This window comes from Macaca nemestrina, chromosome 2 (genome assembly GCF_043159975.1).
Source record: "Macaca nemestrina isolate mMacNem1 chromosome 2, mMacNem.hap1, whole genome shotgun sequence".
In the NCBI taxonomy this organism is placed as follows: Eukaryota; Metazoa; Chordata; class Mammalia; order Primates; family Cercopithecidae; genus Macaca; species Macaca nemestrina.
The window spans coordinates 151,753,139-151,773,074 of record NC_092126.1 but is presented as its reverse complement, the minus strand read 5'-3'; the positions used below and the strand labels follow the sequence as shown (position 1 = coordinate 151,773,074).

The 19,936-nt window shown below is 54.4% G+C and overlaps 1 protein-coding gene across 14 annotated transcripts in view; it reads left to right on the top strand.

The window, feature by feature from the left end:
* LOC105477737 (IQ motif and Sec7 domain ArfGEF 1) overlaps positions 1-15,431 on the top strand; it is a 392,170-nt gene extending 376,739 nt beyond the window's left edge. For 9 of the 14 annotated variants that reach the window (XM_071092237.1, XM_071092239.1, XM_071092238.1 and 6 more), the window contains 5 exons: positions 457-556; positions 2,802-2,963; positions 4,016-4,192; positions 9,799-9,848; positions 11,104-15,431. In XM_071092237.1, the coding sequence (XP_070948338.1) occupies positions 457-556; positions 2,802-2,963; positions 4,016-4,192; positions 9,799-9,848; positions 11,104-11,646 (1,032 nt within the window). In that variant the 3' untranslated portion in view covers positions 11,647-15,431. The remainder of the gene's footprint in view (positions 1-456; positions 557-2,801; positions 2,964-4,015; positions 4,193-9,798; positions 9,849-11,103) is intronic. The other 5 variants (XM_024791484.2, XM_011734434.3, XM_024791483.2 and 2 more) reach the window with 4 other exon arrangements.
* The last annotated feature ends 4,505 nt before the right edge of the window (positions 15,432-19,936 follow it).

Below are 19,936 nucleotides of genomic sequence, written 5' to 3'. Positions count from 1 at the left end.
GGGATCACATCGCTAGCCCAGGGGCCAGTCTCCCTGCGGGCCGTCACCAGGCATAGCTTCACACTCTAGCTGTTCCCGAGAGAGGAAGCCATGGCTTCTTCTCAAGGTCAGCGCTGCTGAGCGCCACCTATCCATTCTTGCCCCTCAAGGTAGCAAGCCTCAGGTGTGTACACCTCACCTGGCTGTGAGAAGGCACTTGAGGGGGCTCCGTGCTGTGAAGTGCCTACCGCCTCTGTGCCAGGTTGTGGGACTTTGTTGCCAGCCAAGATGGCATCGGGGTTGCAGGGACAGGAACCGTCGTCCGAGTCTTGGAGTAGAAGGCCGTGCCCTCCCCCAACGTGGGCTTGTCCCTGTCCTCCTGACTTTGAACTCCAGGAGGGTCCTCTGGCCAGAGGTTGCACATAGTCACTGCCCACCAAGGCACTGCAGCTCAGCTCTGTCTCTGGCTGCCTCCAGGTCACCAAGATCTTCCAGAAGAAGAAGAACTCGGTGACGTACAGCTTCCGACAGTCCTTCTCCTTGTACGGCATGCAGGTCCTGCTCTTCGAGAACCAGTGTAAGTCTGCCCCAGGGCCTGCCTAGAAGAGCGCACGTCCCAGCTTACGCTCTTTCTCCTGGCTGCTTCGAGGACAGAACCCTGTGGGGGCTTCTACACTCACCCCTGTTTTATCCCCAGAGAGCAGATTGCAGTTAGGAGCTCTGGTGAGCAGTGGGCACAGACCCTCAACAGACCCATCAGTCAGTTGAGCCTGATGTAATTACTGGTACTTCACTTCTTGCAGTGATAAGATTTTTAAATTTATGGCAGAAATACATTTATTTAAATAAAATGTTGACAGAAAAACATTAAATCGTATAGGTGATATGCAAACATGGCCCAGGACACAGGCAACAGCAACCCCTGAGTGTCCATGGAAGTGAAGAGCTGAGCCCCTCAGCCTAGGTCAGATCCCAGCTCTGGCTCAACTGCTGTGTGGCCTGGCTCTGCAACCCCACTGGCCTCTGTTTCCTGGGTCATAAAGTAGTGCCTGCGACAGGGCCCCTATCATAGCTGCCGGAACACAGTGCTTTGCAAGGGTTAATTTTGATGTCCTGCTGGAAGGCACTGGGTAAGGCCTGGGGGCCTGGGAGTTTGAGGGGCTCACACCTGCAGCACCCCACTGGCTTCCATTTTACCTTGCTTCTTTCGCTCTCCACGGCTTCTCTTCCCCCTCCTTTGCCCCTTCCTTATTGGAGGCTGAGCCAGCCCTCCTGGGCTGGGGAGCAAGGGGCCACCTGGAGTGTCCTAGGGAAAGAAGCTGAGTGTCCCTGCTTTAGCAGTAGGGGTCCCTTGTCCTCTCAGAACTAGGTGTCACTGTCTGTCTAATCAGCCTTCCATCTGCAGGTTAGAATAGTGTCAGGGACCCACAGCTGGACCATCCAAAACCACAGGCCTTGCACCTAGCTCTGGGGCTGTCTGTCCCCTTCCATCTTCAGTGGGACCAGGGACAGCCTGGCAGGAGCCCCTGTACTCCCTGTATGCCCTGCTCCCCATGTGCCCAACAAGGAGCACGGCGTGCCTGCCCTGGCTGCCTCCCCACCTCCTGCCATTCCTGTCCATCGCAGGCTGCAAGTCATGGCTTACCTTGGTCCCAGGGGAGACCAGTGCCATCCCCACATTGTCTGACCAGCAGTAGCCCACTCTCTGAGATGGTGTCATTGACCCCTGCCCCCCAGGGCTGGGGTGGGAACTTAGTGAGATCCTGGCCGCAAAGCTCCCAGCAGGGGGCCAGGACCACTGTGGACCGTCAGGGCAGAGGCTGCACCTGGATCATGTCTGTGGTCCCAGGGCTTGGCCTTAGATCCTGGACGCTGGGTGCTGGCAAGAGCTAAGCCTGCAGCTTCTGTAGGAGATGCTGTCATGCCAGGGATCTCAAACTGGCAGCCTTGGAGGCAGGCCCAGCTCAGTTATGTTTTATATGGTTTGCATATTTTTTAAAAATTTGCTGAACCAGTCTCCACATCAAAATGTAGATATTGTAAAAATCAGAAGGTTTGGCGTCACTAGGCACATGTTCCCATGTGGCAGTAATGGGCTGCATGTACACACATGTGCACACATATGTACACAGGAGCACTCTTCAGCTGCCCGCAGGTCCACCTGGCCCACCTGGTCTGAGCCAAGGTGGGATTAGTGCTTGGTCCAAGAACCTTCAAGCATCCAGTGGCTGATGCTTTGTCAGTGACTCCCACTGCAGGAGCAGCACTGACAAGAGATCAAAGCCCCAGGGACCCTGAAAGCCAGGAGGTGGCACCAGGCAGGTCTGGGCACAGGGTTCCTTGGCTGTGGAGTGCCCATGGTGCACCCCATGGGAGTTGTGGGCCACAGGCCATTTGGGATAATATGGCCCTCACCGTTGTCCAGAACTGAAATGATTAGAGAAGACCCCCACCCTTCTCAGGACGCAACCTCTGTCCTCCTCCAGGATTCAGCACCTGGCAGAGTGCCCAAGGACCTGGAAGTCAAGGGCCTGGTCTCCACGACCTTAAGGTTGGGGAAGAATGGTGGCCCCAGCAGCCTCCCGTGAGCTCGGCCACTTTTGTCCCCAAGTCACATGTGGAGCAACACAGACCATCTTTCCCAAGTTGGGAGATGAGGTTGCTCTGTACCCCTGCAGTCTGCCACTGCTGAGGCTGGACTCCGGGCACTTATCCCAGGCTCACGCACAACTCAGCCCTACCATTGTTTCCTGACCAGAGAGCAGGTTGCAGAGAACACACTGAGACCCGTGGGCCTCCTCCCCTCTCGTTCCCTTTTGCAGACTACCCCAATGGCATCCGGCTCACTTCATCTGTCCCCGGAGCAGACATCAAAGTGTTAATAAACTTCAACGCCCCCAACCCTCAAGACCGGAAGAAATTCACTGATGACCTGCGGGAGTCCATTGCGGAAGTCCAAGAGATGGAGAAGCACAGGATAGAGTGTGAGTACCAGGGCTTGTGGACAGAAGGCCGAAACTTGCTGGCCACTGACACTTGCCTCCCCATGTCAGGGCAGTGACTTCTCCTGAGCCCAAAGAGATGAGATGTCCCTCAGTCTTCTCTGACCTTCCCTATGGCCACGTGATGGGGCAGTCTGTGTGCCCAGGCTGCAGGAGGCACAGAGGGGGTCCAATCCAGGACCCGCCCTACCTGTTGCCTGTCATATGTCCAGCAAAAGACTCTGGCTCTCAGCCGGGTGCGGTGGCTCAAGCCTGTAATCCCAGCACTTTGGGAGGCCGAGACGGGTGGATCACGAGGTCAGGAGATCGAGGCCATCCTGGCTAACACGGTGAAACCCCGTCTCTACTTAAAAAATACAAAAAATTAGCCGGGCGTGGTGGTGGGCGCCTGTGGTCCCAGCTACTCGGGAGGGTGAGGCAGGAGAATCGCGTGAACCCGGGAGGCGGAGCTTGCAGTGAGCCGAGATCGCGCCACTGCACTCCAACCTGGGCGACAGAGTGAGACTCCTTCTAAAACAAACAAACAAAAAAAAAAAAAGACTCTGGCTCTCTGGTCACCCCGTGCACAAGAGCCTGCAGAGTTCCCAGCTGGCCTTTCTGCACCTCGTCGTCTTCTGCGTCAGGCTCAACCCACTGATGGGTCACACAGCCAAGGCCATCCTTGGCTGCAGGTCTACTCCCTGGAGGCACATGGGACTCGCTACTGCTGCCCCCTCTGTGGAAGGCCCTGGCTAATCCTTACTCATCTCCCAGACCTAGGCAAGTCTGTGCCTCCCTGTCCACCCCCGAGCCTGGAAGGTGACTGTCATTCCTGCAGGTCACAAGGCCCTCTGGCCTCCCTAGCCTTCCTCCTGGGATCTCCTTTCTGCTCTTTTGTCCAGGGTGGCCATCACACCCTCTTTCCCAGAAACAACCCTTCCCCATTCAAGGCAGATGGTGGCTCAGGACAGTGCTAGCTCCAAGCAGAAGGCCCCGTCTCGCACCCACTCTAGGCTGTGCTCCTCTCATCAGGCCACTCACCCTCTCTGTTCCAGCGGAGCTTGAGAAGCAGAAAGGCGTTGTGCGGCCCAGCATGTCCCAGTGCTCCAGCCTCAAAAAGGAGTCGGGCAATGGAACTCTGAGCCGGGCCTGCCTGGACGACAGCTACGCCAGCGGCGAGGGCCTCAAGCGCAGTGCCCTCAGCAGCTCCCTGCGGGACCTCTCGGAAGCTGGTAAGAGCTTGGCCTAGAACCACCTTCCTAGCCCAGCACATGCAAGACCGAGGCAGGGCGTCTGCATTCGGGGCATGCATCACGCGGGGCGGGGCCTGCGGCGAGGCCAGTGTGGCATTTCTCCTGACCTCCACCAAAGCAGAGCAGCGTCTGACAGCACGGAAAGGGCATCCCAAAAAGATACAGGAAAACAGGACCAAATTGTGAAAAAGAAAGGCGTTGTATACGAATTAGCTGGGGAAGTCATCCCCATTTTCCCTTTCTTCTTCCAGGGGTTTTATTTACTCGTTTATTGATTTGGGAAGTCGCTCTAGCCCGGAGTGAGCCGGCGGCTGTGTCCCGTGCTCTTTGTGTGGCCGCGTCCCTGTGCTTCATGCTGATGAATGAACTTGCGCGGAACCCTCTAAGCTGTCTGGCGCCCCCTTGCCCACTGTCCCCGGTCTTGCTTTCCCTGCGGGGCCTCCTCTCCTGGGAAACCCGGGCCTCGTCCAGCCCAGAGGCCATTGAGCAGCGGCCAGGGCTGGCTCCGGGGTCCGGGAAAGCCCTGGTGGGAACTGTGATGTTGTGATTGTTTCTTTGTTTCTGTGTGTGTTTAATTTGCTGCCAGCTGTTTCACCCCCAAGCAAGCAGCACCCCTGAAACCGCCTGCATTCCTGGGGGTGGGGCACTGTGAGCAGCAAGGCTCGGGGGCTTTTGCCAGCAGCCTTGGCCTAGCCTCTCCCTTGTGGAGCAGGAGAGACAAGAGGCATGGGCTGGCCGATGGGTGCCTGCTCTTGCCGCTGCAGCCTGTGTTGCTGCTCAAGGAGTGTACAGGAGGGTGTCATACCCACCCTCAGCCCATCAGCCTGTCCACCAGTCAGTGAGCTTCTCCTGGAAGGGTCCCCGGGGGCTGCCTGGGGCTGCAATGGCCCAGCTTGTCTCGCGCAGGTCTGCCCTAGGAGCCTGGTGTGCCTCTTTTGGGAAGACCCCCTTCCTGGGGTTGCCTGCCCCACCTGCCCCGCCTCAGGACTCCCTCCTGCACCTGCCCATCAGCAGCCTTGCCTCCCTCAGCTAAGTCCCTCTCAGGCCCTTTGGAGTCTGCCCTTTTTTTTAAGTTGGATTTTTTCCTTTGTTTTCGTTTTGTCATTATTATTATTATTATTATTATTATTATTATTATTATTTGCCATAGTAAAAAAAATCAGAAATTCATTGCCAGTTGCCAGCATGAGGGTTGAACCCAGGGCTTCTCAACCTCGGCTTGATTGACATTTTGGGCCAAGTGACTCCTTGCTGGGCGGCCATCCCGGGCTTGGCAAGATGTTTACCCTCATTCCTGGCCTCTACTACTGGTTGCCGGTAATATCTTCCCTGTCATGACAGTCACTGATGTCTCCAGAAATTGCCAGGTGTCCCCTGGGGGGCAGAATCACCCCTGGTTGAGAACCACTGGTTTTCCCAGTGGCCTTGTGAAGCACAGCTAAATGTCACTGGACTGCTTTGGGCCTCTGCAGGCTGTGGGCCGGGACCTCTGTTTGAGTTTGTGCAGTGTGGCGGGCCCTGCCCTCTCCCTCCCCTGATGAAGCTGTCCAGCCCCTCTCAGGCAGCAGCGGTTCTGCCAGAACCGAGGCCCTTGAGCCACATCCACCCCAGGGCCCAGAGGTCAGGACCCCAGCCGTCCACCCTCTACAGAGCTTGGGGGTCGGACAGCCACGTGCCGGGCCCACGTTCATGTGAGGGGTGAGCCCAGGGCCAGCTGCTTTCATGTAGTGTGACGATTGCTGTTGTCATTTAGGAATTCTGAGCTCAGAAGGACAATAGGGACTGAGACCCCGCCCTGGGCCTACCATTGAAACAAAAGCAGGAACAGATCTCAGAGACCCCCCCGTACCCAGAAAAGTTTGGGGGTGAAGTGAGGTAGGGTTTGAGCCCAGGCAGCTGCCGAGACCCCAGGCTGGGGACAGGCCACCTGTGATCTCCCATCGGAACAGGCGGGTGCTAGCAGCCTTCCTGGGGAGGGGCAGGGCTGGCAGCAGGAGAGGTCAGATGTCGTGCTCTGGACCAGGTCGGGGCTGCAAGCTCCCCAGCGGCAGCATGGCCCCACCTCACTCACCACAGCCCTCACAGCACTGAGCCCGAAACACCACGATGAGCTTGTGGAAGAGGCAGGCCCGCAGGACCGTGTCCCCTCCATGGTTGGCACGTCACTGCTCCCAAAGCAGGAAACCCTGAGAGAGCTGTCCCAGGTCTGCACTTGATATCCATCCAGGAGAGGACATACCACAGACATGAAGCCAGGGGACTGATGAAGTAGCCGTAGATGGTGCCCGAAGGAACCCATCCTCAGGAGCCTCCAGAAGCCTCTATCATGCCAAGGGTTAGAGGGAAGGGGGCTAGCACCGGCCACACCGCAGTGCATTGCCTGGTGTCTCAGCCCTGGTCTTCCTTGGGCCAAGACTCCCCACCCGGTCCTCATTCCAGCGGCACAAGAGCCCTGCTGACCCGAGACCAAGGACCCAGCAAGGACTGTGGGAACAGGGATCAACCGAGTGGTGGTGGACATTGACCAGCGGCCCCCAGTGGCCCTCCTGCCCCTCCCTGGCCAAGCTGCCCAGCTCTGAGTCCTTACAGAGAGGACCTGCCTGCAACAGTCTCCATGTCCTGTTCCAGAGGAGCAGTGACAGCCAGCAGTGGTGGGTGGACAGAGCAGCACCGCTGCCATGTGTGAAGCGGGCCAGGGCCCAGAGAGGGTGGTGCTTCCTCTTGCCCTGGCCACATCCCTCCCCACCATGTCAGGCCCAGCAGAGAACATGGTGCAGCACGCAGATGCCAGAGTCAGACAGCCTGAGCTCATCCCCCACCTCCGCCTGCCCTCTCTAGCTCTCAGACCCTGTGGGCCTGTTTCCCCAGCTGCAGCGAGGGAGTCAGCGCATGGAAAGCCTTTCAGGCGTGCCTGGCTCAGGCAGCGCCGGCCAAGTGTGCGTAGCTGTCATTTCTGTTGTGGTCATTGACACTGAGCAAGGCTGCCAGCTCGGCTGCAGCATTGTTGAGGGTCACAGGACGAGTATCCGGTGGGCAGGAGAGTACTGCCATGTGACGTCCTGCCCTGACTCTGAGGAAGCTGCAAAAGTTGTGAAGAACCATCCTGGGAGCCCTTCAAGAAAAATGGTTCCAAGTCCCTCCAGACCCTGCCCAGGGCTGGCTTGGCCTGATCCGCACACGTGTGGCGTGAGCCACTATTCTGGCCTGCCTGACTTCATCAGCCTGTAAACCTGGGCAGGTGTGGGAGGCTGCGTATGCATGGGATGTCTGCAGGGATTGCTATGGGCAGTTATGGTTGTGGGTATACCTGTGAGCACAGGGCTCTGGGATTCAACACAGAGGGAGCCCTGGGATCACCCTGCATCTCTTGCTGACCTGAGACATTGAGAAAGTGGATTGTAAGACATTCAGCATCACTCCAAAACAGCCAAGTAAAGAACTCCTAAGTGTTCGCCCAAGTTGAGCAGGGTAAGGAGGACCGTGTTTAACTCCAGGTGGGGACACTGTGTGGACCCCCAACCCCAGCCTTCAGGCCTGGCCCAGGTCGTGTCAGAAGCTATAGGCTAGCCAAAAGGAGTTGCCAGATACAGGCAGGGGAGGCCATCTCCCCTCTGCCCCTGGTTTTTAGTCAGCCAGAGGAGTCCCAGGCCTTAGAGGAGTGGGCTAGAGAGCTGATTTGAAAACCCTAGAGACAGTGGCGCTCTGTCCCTCCACATTTCCACGTGGCGCCACAGTGTCCTGAGTGTCTGATGGCCGTGGCCACCCAAGAGGAGGGTGGAGGAGGGAGGCCATGTCCTGGGAGGCTGGACTCTACTTTGCTCCATGTCCCTGGACCACTGTGTTGGGCAGGAAGGGAAGAAAGGTCAGCCCCTCTTCCCACACTGGCTGAAAAATGAGGAAATGTGAGCCTCCTCTTTCTTCTGGCTGAGAATTAGGGCCAGGGTCCTACTTGGCTGTCCTAGGTCCTCAGCAACTGGTGTCAAGCCCTCTTGCCCTGATGTGCTGTGTGGCCCTTTCCCCATAGTGGTCTCTGAGGGCCACATCACACAAGCCAGAGCCACTCAAGGCCTTCTGCTGACCCCAGCTCCCACCTGGGCCTCCGGTTTGGGGTCAGCAGGCAAGGCAGAGGGACTGGACTCCCCTGAGTCTGTGTGGCGATGCCCAGGCTGAAGCCATGCCAAAGCACAGCCCAGCACACTCAGAGGGCACGGGGAGGCTCGAAGCCCACAGCACTCCCACCACCTGTCACTGGCTGGTGGCCCTGGGCTAGCTGGGAGGTGCAGTAACTTTCCCAGAGGCTGGGGACGGGGCACAGTGGGGAGGCCCAGCAGTTGCTTCCTTCTCCTAGGGTCCTGGGCCCAACCGGGCCTGGGGTCCAGCTCTGAAGGCAGCGTGGCCAAGTTATCCAGCCTTAGAGGCGGCCGGGTGCGAAGGTCTGGGTGTGAACCCTGCTGCCTGTGAGAATTGGGCCTCAGCGTCCCCCTCTCTGACACGGACACAGTGGCGCATATAGGGTTGACATGTCCAGCGCGGTGCTGAACACATGGCGATGCTGCCCAGATGGAAGCTTCAAGAATGTCAAGTGGGGAGGGCTGTTTCTCCCTCCCTTTTCCCATCCCCACTCCCAGAGCCCAGGCTGGCCCCTAAGGCCAGGCCCCTGTCATGCTCCAGGCTTGGTGTTCCTCAAAAATCCATGGAGAAATCCTCAGGAGGGACTGTGGAGGCTGGGCGGGGCCGGGCTGGGCCCTAGGCACCCGGAGCCAAGAGGAAGACCCGGCCTTGCTTTGACGGACCCCGCACACCGAGTGCCTACTGTGTGCCCTGCACTGGGGCGCAACGAAGATGCTGGCAGAGACCTCCTGGCTTAGGGAAGGCTTTGTGGCCCCTTGGGGAATGGTGCCAAGCAGAGGAATCCCAAGCTGGAAGGTGGTTTCCAGCAGCCCCCAACCCTGTCTCCTGCCCCTGGCCAGGGCACTGCACAAACCAAAACTGAGCTCCTGCGGGCAGCCGGGAGGAAGCGGGGATATGAAGTTGTTTCCTCTTCACCCTCAGTGCTCGTCCTGCCGAGGAGGTGGGGGCATATATGTGTGTGTGCGGATATACACATATATACGGCAGTCACTGAAGGTGGGCATGCAGGACCTGCCATGCTGTTTGCGGCTATGGAGAAGCTGCCCTCGCCCCTCCCCATTCACCCGAGTCAGGGGTGAACACACGAGTTGGAGGCATCGAGCCCACCTGTCCACATGCCTCAGCCCCAGGGCCCCTCTCAACAGACCGCTGGTCCAGGAGAAGGAGTATAAAATAGGGGCTGGTTTGAAAAAAAAAAAAAAAAAAAAAAAAAATTTTTTTTTTTTTGCTTTTCAAAAACTTTATTTTGAAAATTCATTCCTGCACTGCTGCTGGCTTCCCCACTGAGCCCCTCCTCCGACCCCTCACACCTGGCTCCTGCGGGCAGGTGGGCCCGGCACCTGTGCCTACTCCCAGCAGGGGTGCAGGCTCCGTGGCAGCAGCGTGGCGCCAGGCAGGCAGCGCCCCCAGCCTCATGTCCGCGTCTAACTTCTGGTATTGCATGTTCTGGGCAGGGAAGCGAGGGCGTCGCAGCAGTGCGGGATCGCTAGAGAGCAATGTGGAAGTAAGTAGGAAGCGCCTCCGTCCAGCTGGCTGTCCTGTGTCGCCTTCCCCAGTCCTCGGTTCATATCTGTTGTCCTGGTTTTTTTGGTTTGTTTGTTTTTTGGTATTTTTTTTTTTTTTGGTTTTTTGTTTTTGTTTTTGTTTTTGTTTTTTTGCTCTTCCTTCCCCTGCTGCACAGAGACGCAGACACCCGCTCCCTCCCTGCCTGCCTGGGACCCTGTGCATGTCAGCTTCTCCTGTGTGCCTAGAAACATCCATGCCTCTCACCGCTTGTTTTGGACTGAACAGTGGGGGTGGTTCTGAATTTTGTGTTTTGGTTTCTGCTTAACCCCATCACCTGTGGTCCCTGAGCATGGTTGACCATCCCCAGCTTCTGGCACCCCCGCCCGGGCCGCCCGGCTCCCACTCATCCTCCACACTTGCTGTTGGATGTTTTTGCTGAACCCTTGACTTCCACGCCCACCCACCCCCATCGCTTTCGTCTTGGAGTTTGATTGCTGTGTGTCTGCGGCAGGACACCATGGAATTGCTTAGCTTGTGGGAGGAGGAGTGTCTTGAGAGAAAGAGAAATTCAGTGTGGATTTCATGGTATTTCACTCATCCTCCGGCCATCTCTGTGTTACTGTTCACATCTCTACCTCAGCTTGCAGATCTTTTTCTGTTTCCTTCTTTTTCCTTGTTTGGTTTGCAGTAGGCAGCTGCAGTGAAATGCTTAGGCAGCCCATTCCCCCAGAGGGCAAGGTTTCTGAGCCCCACCTGTCCCTGTCACCACCTCCCCCGAGACCTCAGGACCCACATGGGCGGAGCAGGAGAGCTGAGGGCCCTGTTTCAGCAGGAGCAGAGCTCCTCTTCCAGGCACACCAGCCCCTCTGCACTTGCCACACACAGCGCACAGACATCCCAACCCAGGGGTTCCGATCTGAAACCTCAGGCTGCTGCCAGGGCCAAAGTACTTGTCAGAATGAGACTGGAAGTCCTACTTCTGCTGCGGCAGTCAGAGAGGCGGGCCCCTCCCCTGCCCTCACCCCCGACTTTGGTCAAGGCCAGTCACCCCCAACTGCCCTGCACTGTAGTGAGAGGAGGTGGGGCCCAGTCCAGCTTCACTCAGCCCCACCCTCTGGCCAGCAAGTTGAACTAAAGCTTAGCAGTCAGTGGGTGAATTTTTACATTAAAAAAAAAAAAAAAAAAAAAAAAAACATTCTGACCTAAGTGCTTGAAGATCTTTTAATTTTGATTTCTATGAATTTCCTTTTTAGGGGTCCATCATTAGCAGTCCTCACATGCGCCGGAGAGCTACATCAACACGAGAGTGTCCATCTCGCCCACACCAGACTATGCCCAACTCATCTTCCCTCCTGGGCTCCTTATTCGGGAGCAAGAGAGGGAAGCCCCCTCCCCAGGCCCACCTGCCCTCAGCCCCAGCCCCGCCACCCTCTCACCCACCAGTGGTCCTGCCCCACCTGCAGCACTCCGTGGCTGGCCACCACCTGGGGCCCCCAGAGGGGCTGCCGCAGGCCCCTGTGCATGGGCATCACACCCAGTACTGCCACATGCAGCAGAACCCACCCCCCTACCACCACCACCACCACCACCACCCGCCCCAGCACATCCAGCACGCACACCAGTACCACCACGGCCCCCACGGGGGGCACCCAGCCTATGGGGCCCACGCCCACGGCCACCCGCCGCTGTCCGCGGCCCACATGGGGCACACAGCGCACCACCACGGGCAGCCCCCTGCCCCGCCGCCCCCCACCAGCAGCAAGGCCAAACCCAGCGGCATCAGCACAATTGTGTAGACAGCCTGGGCAGGTGTCCCAGGTTCCCTGAAACAGCTGCACACCACACAGGGCATGCCCGGGGGTCGCCAGCCGCACACCAAACCCTGGGCACTTCTGTTGCCATCTCTCCCCTCTTCCCCTCACGGCCCAACTGGAGCCCCAGGAGCCCATAGGGCTGGTGTCGTGTGGAAGAAAGGTCCAGATTTAATTTAGTGTTGGCACCCCGAGCTCCGCTCACCTCAGTCTGAGGGATGGGTGGGCCTCAGACACCATCAGCCTTGAAACGGTGCCGCCAGCCAAGTAGATGTTGAACTGCCTCCCCCACTCCAGCTCTCAGCTCCCTGTGCCCTAATTTACATGCCTGTGAAAACCCAACCTAGAAAACGAAGAAATGAGATACAAAAACAGAGACAAAACAGACCCCAAAACTTGCTGCATTATTGCTCTTTTATTGACAATGGGCAAAAAATTAAGTAGACCTGATATGGTTGATGAAAATACGTAAGTAAACTTTATATAATATAAATATATAAATATATAAATATATATATATATATACTGTATAGGTAGTACTTGTGTGTGAAAGGCAGGCGTTTCAGTCCACAACATTAGCAATACCCACCTTACAAGGAGCTCCACTTACCTAGTAGGAAGACAGTACCTTAGCTGGGTGTGTGAGACAGTAGACCAAACCCTAAATGCTAGGAACAAATTCAGATACTTCATATTTTCATACAAAGAAGTCCCTCTAGGACTGGCTAAAATCTTTACACAATCATTACTAACTGTGCCAAGTAACATAGCATCTAACTGTTTAAAAAGTCCAGTATTGCTTTGTATAAATCCTTATTTTATTAACAGAATACTATCATAAATAGTATTATAATGCTGTGTTATTTCAGGTAAGCAAATAGCTAAACTGCAGTACACTCTACAGTAGCAACTCAGGACAGCTGGTTACGAGCTGGTTGTCTTAGGACATTGGTTACACAGATTCTTAGACACTTTAATGGCTGCGATAACTGTGAATCTCCATGATCCATGTTTCTTTTACGCGCATATGATTTAATGCACACTCATTCAGAGTCCTCCGAGAGGGGCACCCATACACGGCAGAAGTGTTCATCTCCAACATGAAAGTGACCAGCTCTCATCCTCGTCTCCCCAACACCATAACTTCCTCATCCCGCCTCCAACCCACACCAGGCCGAAGCCCTCAGAGAGTGTTTTCACCAGGAACCACTCTCGAACCTGAAGGTTGACTTTAGCGTTTAGCAACCCAGGGCGGTGTGTGTGTTTCCTGTTTTGTTTTCTGAGTGGTAGCAGTGATCATCGTAATTCCATGTAGCCATGTGCTAGCAGAACCCCTGTGTCATCACCGTGGCCCGTGTGACCCCAGCCGACGAGTGCCCGGCGGAGCCCCCGCTGCCTTCCCATGGTCCAGTGAGCTGCCAGGGCATCACATGACTCTCAGCTGTGCTCTTGTCGCTTCTGTGTTGTGGTGACACCATGCGCTCCCCGGGCCAGACGCTGCACGTGGCGGGTCTGTGCCCGAGTCACCCACGGGCCATACTTTGTAGTTTCAGCCTTTCGAGCCACTGCAGCCGTCAGTGTTGTGCTCCTAAGCCATGGGACCCGAGGACTGCCCCCCGGCGCCTGTCCAGGCGGAGGCCCTTTCAGAAAGGGCGAAGCTCACGCCTGACTCTGCGGGCCGTGGGGCCGTGTGCTCGGTGGACAGCGTGGTGAGCCGTGGCCGGACGGCAGGAGGAGTGGGGAGCCCCCTCTGGCTGTGTGTCACCTTGGCTGGCTGGCCAGGGTTTTGCTGATTTCCCTCCTCACATCCCTCCCCTCGCTCATATCATTGAGATCACCGTACCAGCAAATCTGCAAACCAAGCACTTTGTTAATCTCCACAGAGAGCAAATACAGCAATCTAGAGTTTAGCCTTTTTAAAATTAAGTGTGACTTTAACCTGCCCACCTGTGTCCTCCCATCGGTGTGGCATTTCTTTCTTTGGTGTCTGCTCAGAAAGAAACAGCATGGGAGCATGTGATTGGGTCCAGGCCAGGCTGTGGGGGAAGCGCCCTGGTGTCCCCGACTCCTCAATTCTTGGGTCTTTTTTAAAAGCCAGGCTCCCTAAAGCACTCTTTGTCTCGCAGTTTTGAGGAGGTTGTTCTGACCTGGAAGCATTAAACTGCTGCATGTCGTCCGGTGTCAGCTGTGAGGCCGCACTCTGCGGATTGTACATTTGCAAAATGTATTGGTGTGACCGTAGACACATCGTTGAAGTAAAGCGATCACATATTGAGTATGTCAGCTTTTCTCGCCCTCTTCTGTGCCGAGGGGACAGTCTCACTGTAACCTTTAGGTTGTTCCAGAAAAGATTCAGGCCATTTGGCATAGAACTGCTCTTTCTGAAGGGCAGCACTAATGAATAGGAACAGACAGTAAACCCCAGGAGGGGCTTTCCAGAAACTCTCCCTCTCCATCGCCATCCTGCAAGCTCCACAGCCTCGGGCTGCCAGCCTCTGGCGCTGTCCTCGGTGTGTCCTGGAGCTGTTCTGGGCAGCAGGCCTGGGCCTTGCATAAGGAGCTGCTGGAGCCCACTGAGCCCCTCCTGGGGTTTCCAGCCACACTGTGTGCTCCTTCAGGCCAGTGAGGTTTCATCCTATTTTATTTGCAAGCTTATCAAAAGTTTGTGGAAGATACATTGTTGGATTCCAAAGGCTGGAGTCATGCTGCCCACATCTTGTTTGGGAAGCGAAAGCTCCCAGTGAGCTGGTGTCCCCGTGTGTCTTTCATGGGACTGTCCCCTCTCGATCCCCACCTGTTACTGCCATAGCTTCGGGGTCCTGTCATCACATCCCACAGGAGGGGAGGCAGAAGGAGGCCGAGGGCCCCAGGATGTCTGCCTGGTCCCTTCTCACTGTGAGGACGCCCTCGGCACACCTTTCTCAAGTCACACAAACTATTGTAGTTACATACAGAATTGCTGACAGGAGCAGGAGACGCTGAGGGAAACAGCTGGCAATGTGACAAAAGTCTTTCCTGGGACAACAATCAAATCATGTATTTGTATTTTTTTAAGTTTACCAATGAATTGTACAACAATGTAAAAATAAAGTTCATCCTAATATGATGTGCACATCTTGCTTAAAAACGTCTTCAGCATCCAGTGCAGAGTGATGTTTCCCTCACACACTGCATGCGGCACGAGCCTCTTGTTTTTCTTAACAATGAGCTGAAAAGACAGCAGATGTTCACAGCTAATGCTGGGCGTTGACTCAGCTCCACGGGAAGCTCTGTGCCCGCAGGTAAGCACGCACAGTCTCACAGTTCTCCTTGTAAAATATCATCACCCTTCCTGCCTGAGAAACGAGTGCATTTGTATTTTATATAACAACAATAGTCAAGGCAGCATTGCAACACTGAGCAGGGTGAGGTGGGGGTGCTGAGCACAGGACAAGTGGGAGGAGGCCTGCCCTCCAGTCAGACGCATCCGCGTCGCCCTTCTGTGTGCAGTCACGTTGAGACTGCACACAGCATGCGTCTCCTCTTGGGAGATAACTTTTGCCTCTGAGTTGTTTTAAGCAATTAGAATCAGGTCCTGAATCCCCAGACTGTTCAGAGACTTCAAGGGACACCTCCCTCACAAGAAACCTGGCACCCCCACTGTGTACCTGTGGGAGGGAAGGAGTGCGTTTGTGTTCATCTGCATTCTGTTTGTCAGTGGTAACAGACTCTATCAATGTAAAACCATGGTTGTGATCATGTGGGGAAATCAAATAAATCCTTTGAAACTCTCGGATTCTCAGTTTTTCTGAAAAGTCCAGAAGTTGCCCTGTTGGCCAGACCCAGATCTCCAGCTGATGAGTTTCTCCATTCCTTGTCATGACTCTGGGCACTCACTTTCCTTGAAGACATTGGACTGACTTGACTTTGAGGACACTCATACAAAACTTAAAGGGACACATCACAACCAATTGAAGGTTTCAAAGGTATTTATAATTTCTAGCAACTTTCTTTTTTTTATTTATTTTTTTATTTTTTTGAGACGGAGTCTCGCTGTCACCCAGGCTGGAGTGCAGTGGTGCCATCTCAGCTCACTGCAAGCTCCGCCTCCCGGGTTCATGCCATTCTCCTGCCTCAGCCTCCCGAGTACCTGGGACTACAGGCACCCACCACAGCGCCTAGCTAACTTTTTCTATTTTTACTAGAGACGGGGTTTCACCATATTAACCAGGATGGTCTCGATCTCCTGACCTTGTGATCCACCCGCCTCGGCCTCCCAAAGTGCACACACCCTGGTGCCTTGCCCAATGCCTGTCTCTGCAACTGGGAGTCCATCCATTTTACAGACCATTCAGGGGCCCTGCAAGAGAAGCTGGGTACAAAAATTCCCTGAAATACCCAGTTCTGCCTCGGTTTAATTACAGGCATGAGCCACTGTGCCCGGCATAGCAATAGAAAATTGCTACTTCTAGCAATTTTCAACAAATGATGGTCCCTTCATGGAGTAAGAGGGGATGAATTCTATTAAACGTTGAGGTACACTAGTTATGACTTAAGGAAAAACAAAATACCCAGTGGCCCAGTCCCCAGTGAAGATGGATGATGACATGAGGTCAGAACAGCCTGCTTTTCCATGTTGGCTAATGTCATGTGCAAAAGCCAAGATGGTAAAGTCATTCTCCTGGAAGGAAGAGGCCTGTGAGGATGTAATTGGCTTCTATGATTTCTCCTTTCCTGACCAAACATAGTTCCTGAGAACACCACTTTAAAGTTTCAGTGCACGGGATAAAATGAACTGGCAGATCTAACTAGTGAAAAAGTTAATTTTGGTGACCAAAACGAGCTCTGGCCCTCCCACTGTACAGCACATTCTGATTGAAAGATGTTCTCACATGGGCCGCCTCTTCCAGTCTCATTCATAGCCGCTACTGGCTCATCCAGACTGAAACCAGGAAACCAGCCATTTCAGTACACACACCCTGACGCCTTGCCCAGTGCCTGTCTCTGCAACTGGGAGTCCATCCATTTTACAGACCATTCAGGGGCCCTGCAAGAGAAGCTGGATACAAAAATTCCCTGAAATACCCAGTTCTGCCTCGGTTTGATTTTTGCGATGCAGATCTGTAGCCCAGGAGCTGCTGGAGGTAGATGAGCTAGGCCGGGGCTCCGAGGCAGTGATCTGGGGATTGTGTTGGTCTCCCCCTGCCCTGAGATTGTGAACTGCATGATCCGCCTCTGTGTGTCCAGTCAGCCCCAGTACTGGGCTTGTCAGCATGCATCTATCTGAAAATGAATTGATGGCAGGGGTTCAGGTCACACCACCACCAGCAGCTGGTCTTTGAGGGTACTGATCATTGACATTATTAAATGTATGGAAACGGTTTGCCCTACCGCGCCACCCCTCCCCCGCCCCGCACAACTTCCCTTGACACTGAGAAGTCTGACTGGGAGACACCTGCCTCAGACCTTGAGATCATGGTTCTTCCTCCTCCCTGGCTGCACATGACTTCCGTGCCACTGAATCCCAGGAACATGTTTAGTCCCTGCTTCACCTGACCCCTTGGCAGCTGTGACTGTTCGTGTCTGCCTCCTTGAAACGCTGGTTCCTGGGCACCTCTGGGCCATGTGCCCTTTCTGCTCTCTGGAGACTCCTTCACAGTCTCCTGTGCAGGCCAGTCCTCCTCCATGGAGCTCGTGTGTGGCTTAGGTGAAGTCCAAGCCCTCTTCCTCCCTTTCCCCTCTGCTGAGGCACCCTCACACAAGCCCAAGGTTTCAGTCCACCTTCTCCATGCCCCTGGCTTCCACATGTCATCTGCAGCCCAGACCTCTACTCTGGGCACCCATGTGCCCTTGGTATTTCTGACAGCCCAGCCCTGCAAGCCCTCCATGACCATGCTCTTTCATTATATAGCCCCATGCAGCAGAAACCTGGTCCTGTCCTCTGTTCCCTGTCTTGGCGAATGACATCATCATTGACTTGTTTAAACTGGGACCTGGGTTTGCTGGTGTCCCATCCATCTTTCCCCAAACCCTCTTGATTTGTGCCTCCTGCTGCTTCTAGAATCCATCTGAGTCTCTTCACGTCTCACCCCACTGCAGGCCCTCATGTGTCTCTCCTGGACTAGAGCTCCCTGCCTTGGCACTGGCCTTCCTGGGGGGACCCCTGTCTATTCCCCATGTGGGTCTTGCTCTGTTGCCAAAGTTGGAGTGTGGTGGTGCAATCACGGCTTACTGCAGCCCTGATCTCCTGTGATCCTCCCACCTCAGCCTCCTGAGCAGCTGTGACTACAGGGGCGCACCACCGTACCTGACTAGTTTTTTTGTTTGTAGAGACAGGGTTTCGCTATGTTGTCCAGGCTGATCTCGAAATCCTGGACTCAAGCGGTCCTCCCGCCTTGGCCTCCCAAAGTGCTGAGATTACAGCTGTGAGCCACTACACCCAGCTGCCTAGCCATGGAGTCATTTTTTTTAATGACTGTTGCCCTTAGGAGGAAAGAAATCCCATCCTTCACATGGCCCCTGCCTGCCCCTCAACAGTCACATTCCCCTCACATTCCAGCCATACCAGCCTTGATTGTTTTGTGACTGTTCATGCATGTCCTTTGACAGTAAAGGTCAAAAAGTCAAGATAGTGTCTGTCTTTGTACACGCTGTAATCTCAACATGGAGCACAAAGTAGATTTCCTAAGTGAATGCCTTGGGAGCACAGCAGGAAATGTGCTACAATGCACGACGCCATGTGGCAGCAACATGAGATGAGGGCCCAGGAACATGGGTGGGGACCATGCTGTCAAGGCCCTGGGGCCCGCTGGCATGCCTTGTTAAATAAGTAAAAATTGGGGCAGTGGTTGGAGGCTTTTAGACATGGTGTTTTAACTTATATCAAGTGTCTTTTGACATGTATTTAATCTAGTGAGAATAGATTGATGAAAAACAGAAAAAAAATGTCCCCACAGTCTCACTATCTCAAATCACGTATAATTGAGTATGTGACCAACTGTTCTTCCATCGTCCCTCCATGCATATTTCTCAGTCACCTCGTTCACATCTCTGAAGTGCTTCCCAAACAGTACTGTCAGTGTTGCTTGGTGCCCATGTGGAAAGTGTCATCCGTCACACACCTCTAGGGAACGATGCATTGCACGCAGTTCAACGCGTTTCTTTCTGCTGGACCTTTTAGAGCCTTTGGAAAAGATGGTGTGCATATATGAATCAATCTCTGAACGATAGCCTGTGCGTTCTACAGAATACAGTTTACTGACACTGTGTGTGTGTAAATGCTATTTTTTCCCCCTTAATCTATTGTGATGAGGCAGTGGAAGACTCAACCATTTACAGTATCTGCATAACATTCCACCTTACGGATGTCCCATAACATGTTGCCATGCAGATAGTGTTGTGTTGGTGAACAAGGAACAAACGGAAAGAAATAATCGAGTTTCTGATAGAGTTGGTGATTCTGGTGAGGACTGGAGCCCAGAGAGGGGAACACCATGGTTCCACCACAGTGCTGAGTTCCTGGGATGACCATGGACCCCGTTTTGGTGCTGCTGGAGGCCAGGTGTCCCCTGAGATGCCTCTTAGCTCAGTGCATTCAGTTCAGTGCCCACTTTTCAAGAGACCCCATCTCACCGCTCAACCCAGAGCAGGCCTGTGATAAAGACCTGGGGGCTGCTGCTTGCAGCCATGGGGTGAAGGTCGCCCACCCTCATTTCTAACGTGGAGCTTCAGGACTTTCAAGGCCCTCAGGGAAAGCTTTTCTTCCTATTGTTCCTAACCACACCCCATCCCCACCTCCACGTTAAAGTGTTCCAATTAAATCTGAAAGATAGGACCTGAAGCACTTTGTCATTTTCCATGTAGTTAATAGGGAAGAACACATTCTAAAATAAAAATACCAGAGGACAATACCTGAATTGGAACCTCTTCTCACATCTTCTGAGAACTTTTCAAAGAAGAACAAGGAGGGGCCAGATGCTGTAACTCACCCCTGTAATCCCAGCCTGGGCAACATAGTGAGACCCCCATCTCTACAACATCAAAACATGAACCGGGCATGGTGGTGCCTGCCTGTGTTCCCAGCTACCCTGGAGGCTGAAGTAGGAGCACTGCTTTAGCTGGTGAGGCCAAGGCTACGTGAGCCATGATCACCCCACTGCTCTCCAGCCTGGGCCACAGAGCAAGACCATGTCTCCAAAACAAAGAAACAGAATCACCTATAGCTGTCAGACCTACACTGTGTTTGGGAAAGAGTGAAAACCCACAAAATTCACTTAAAGGTCAGTGGGAAAATAAA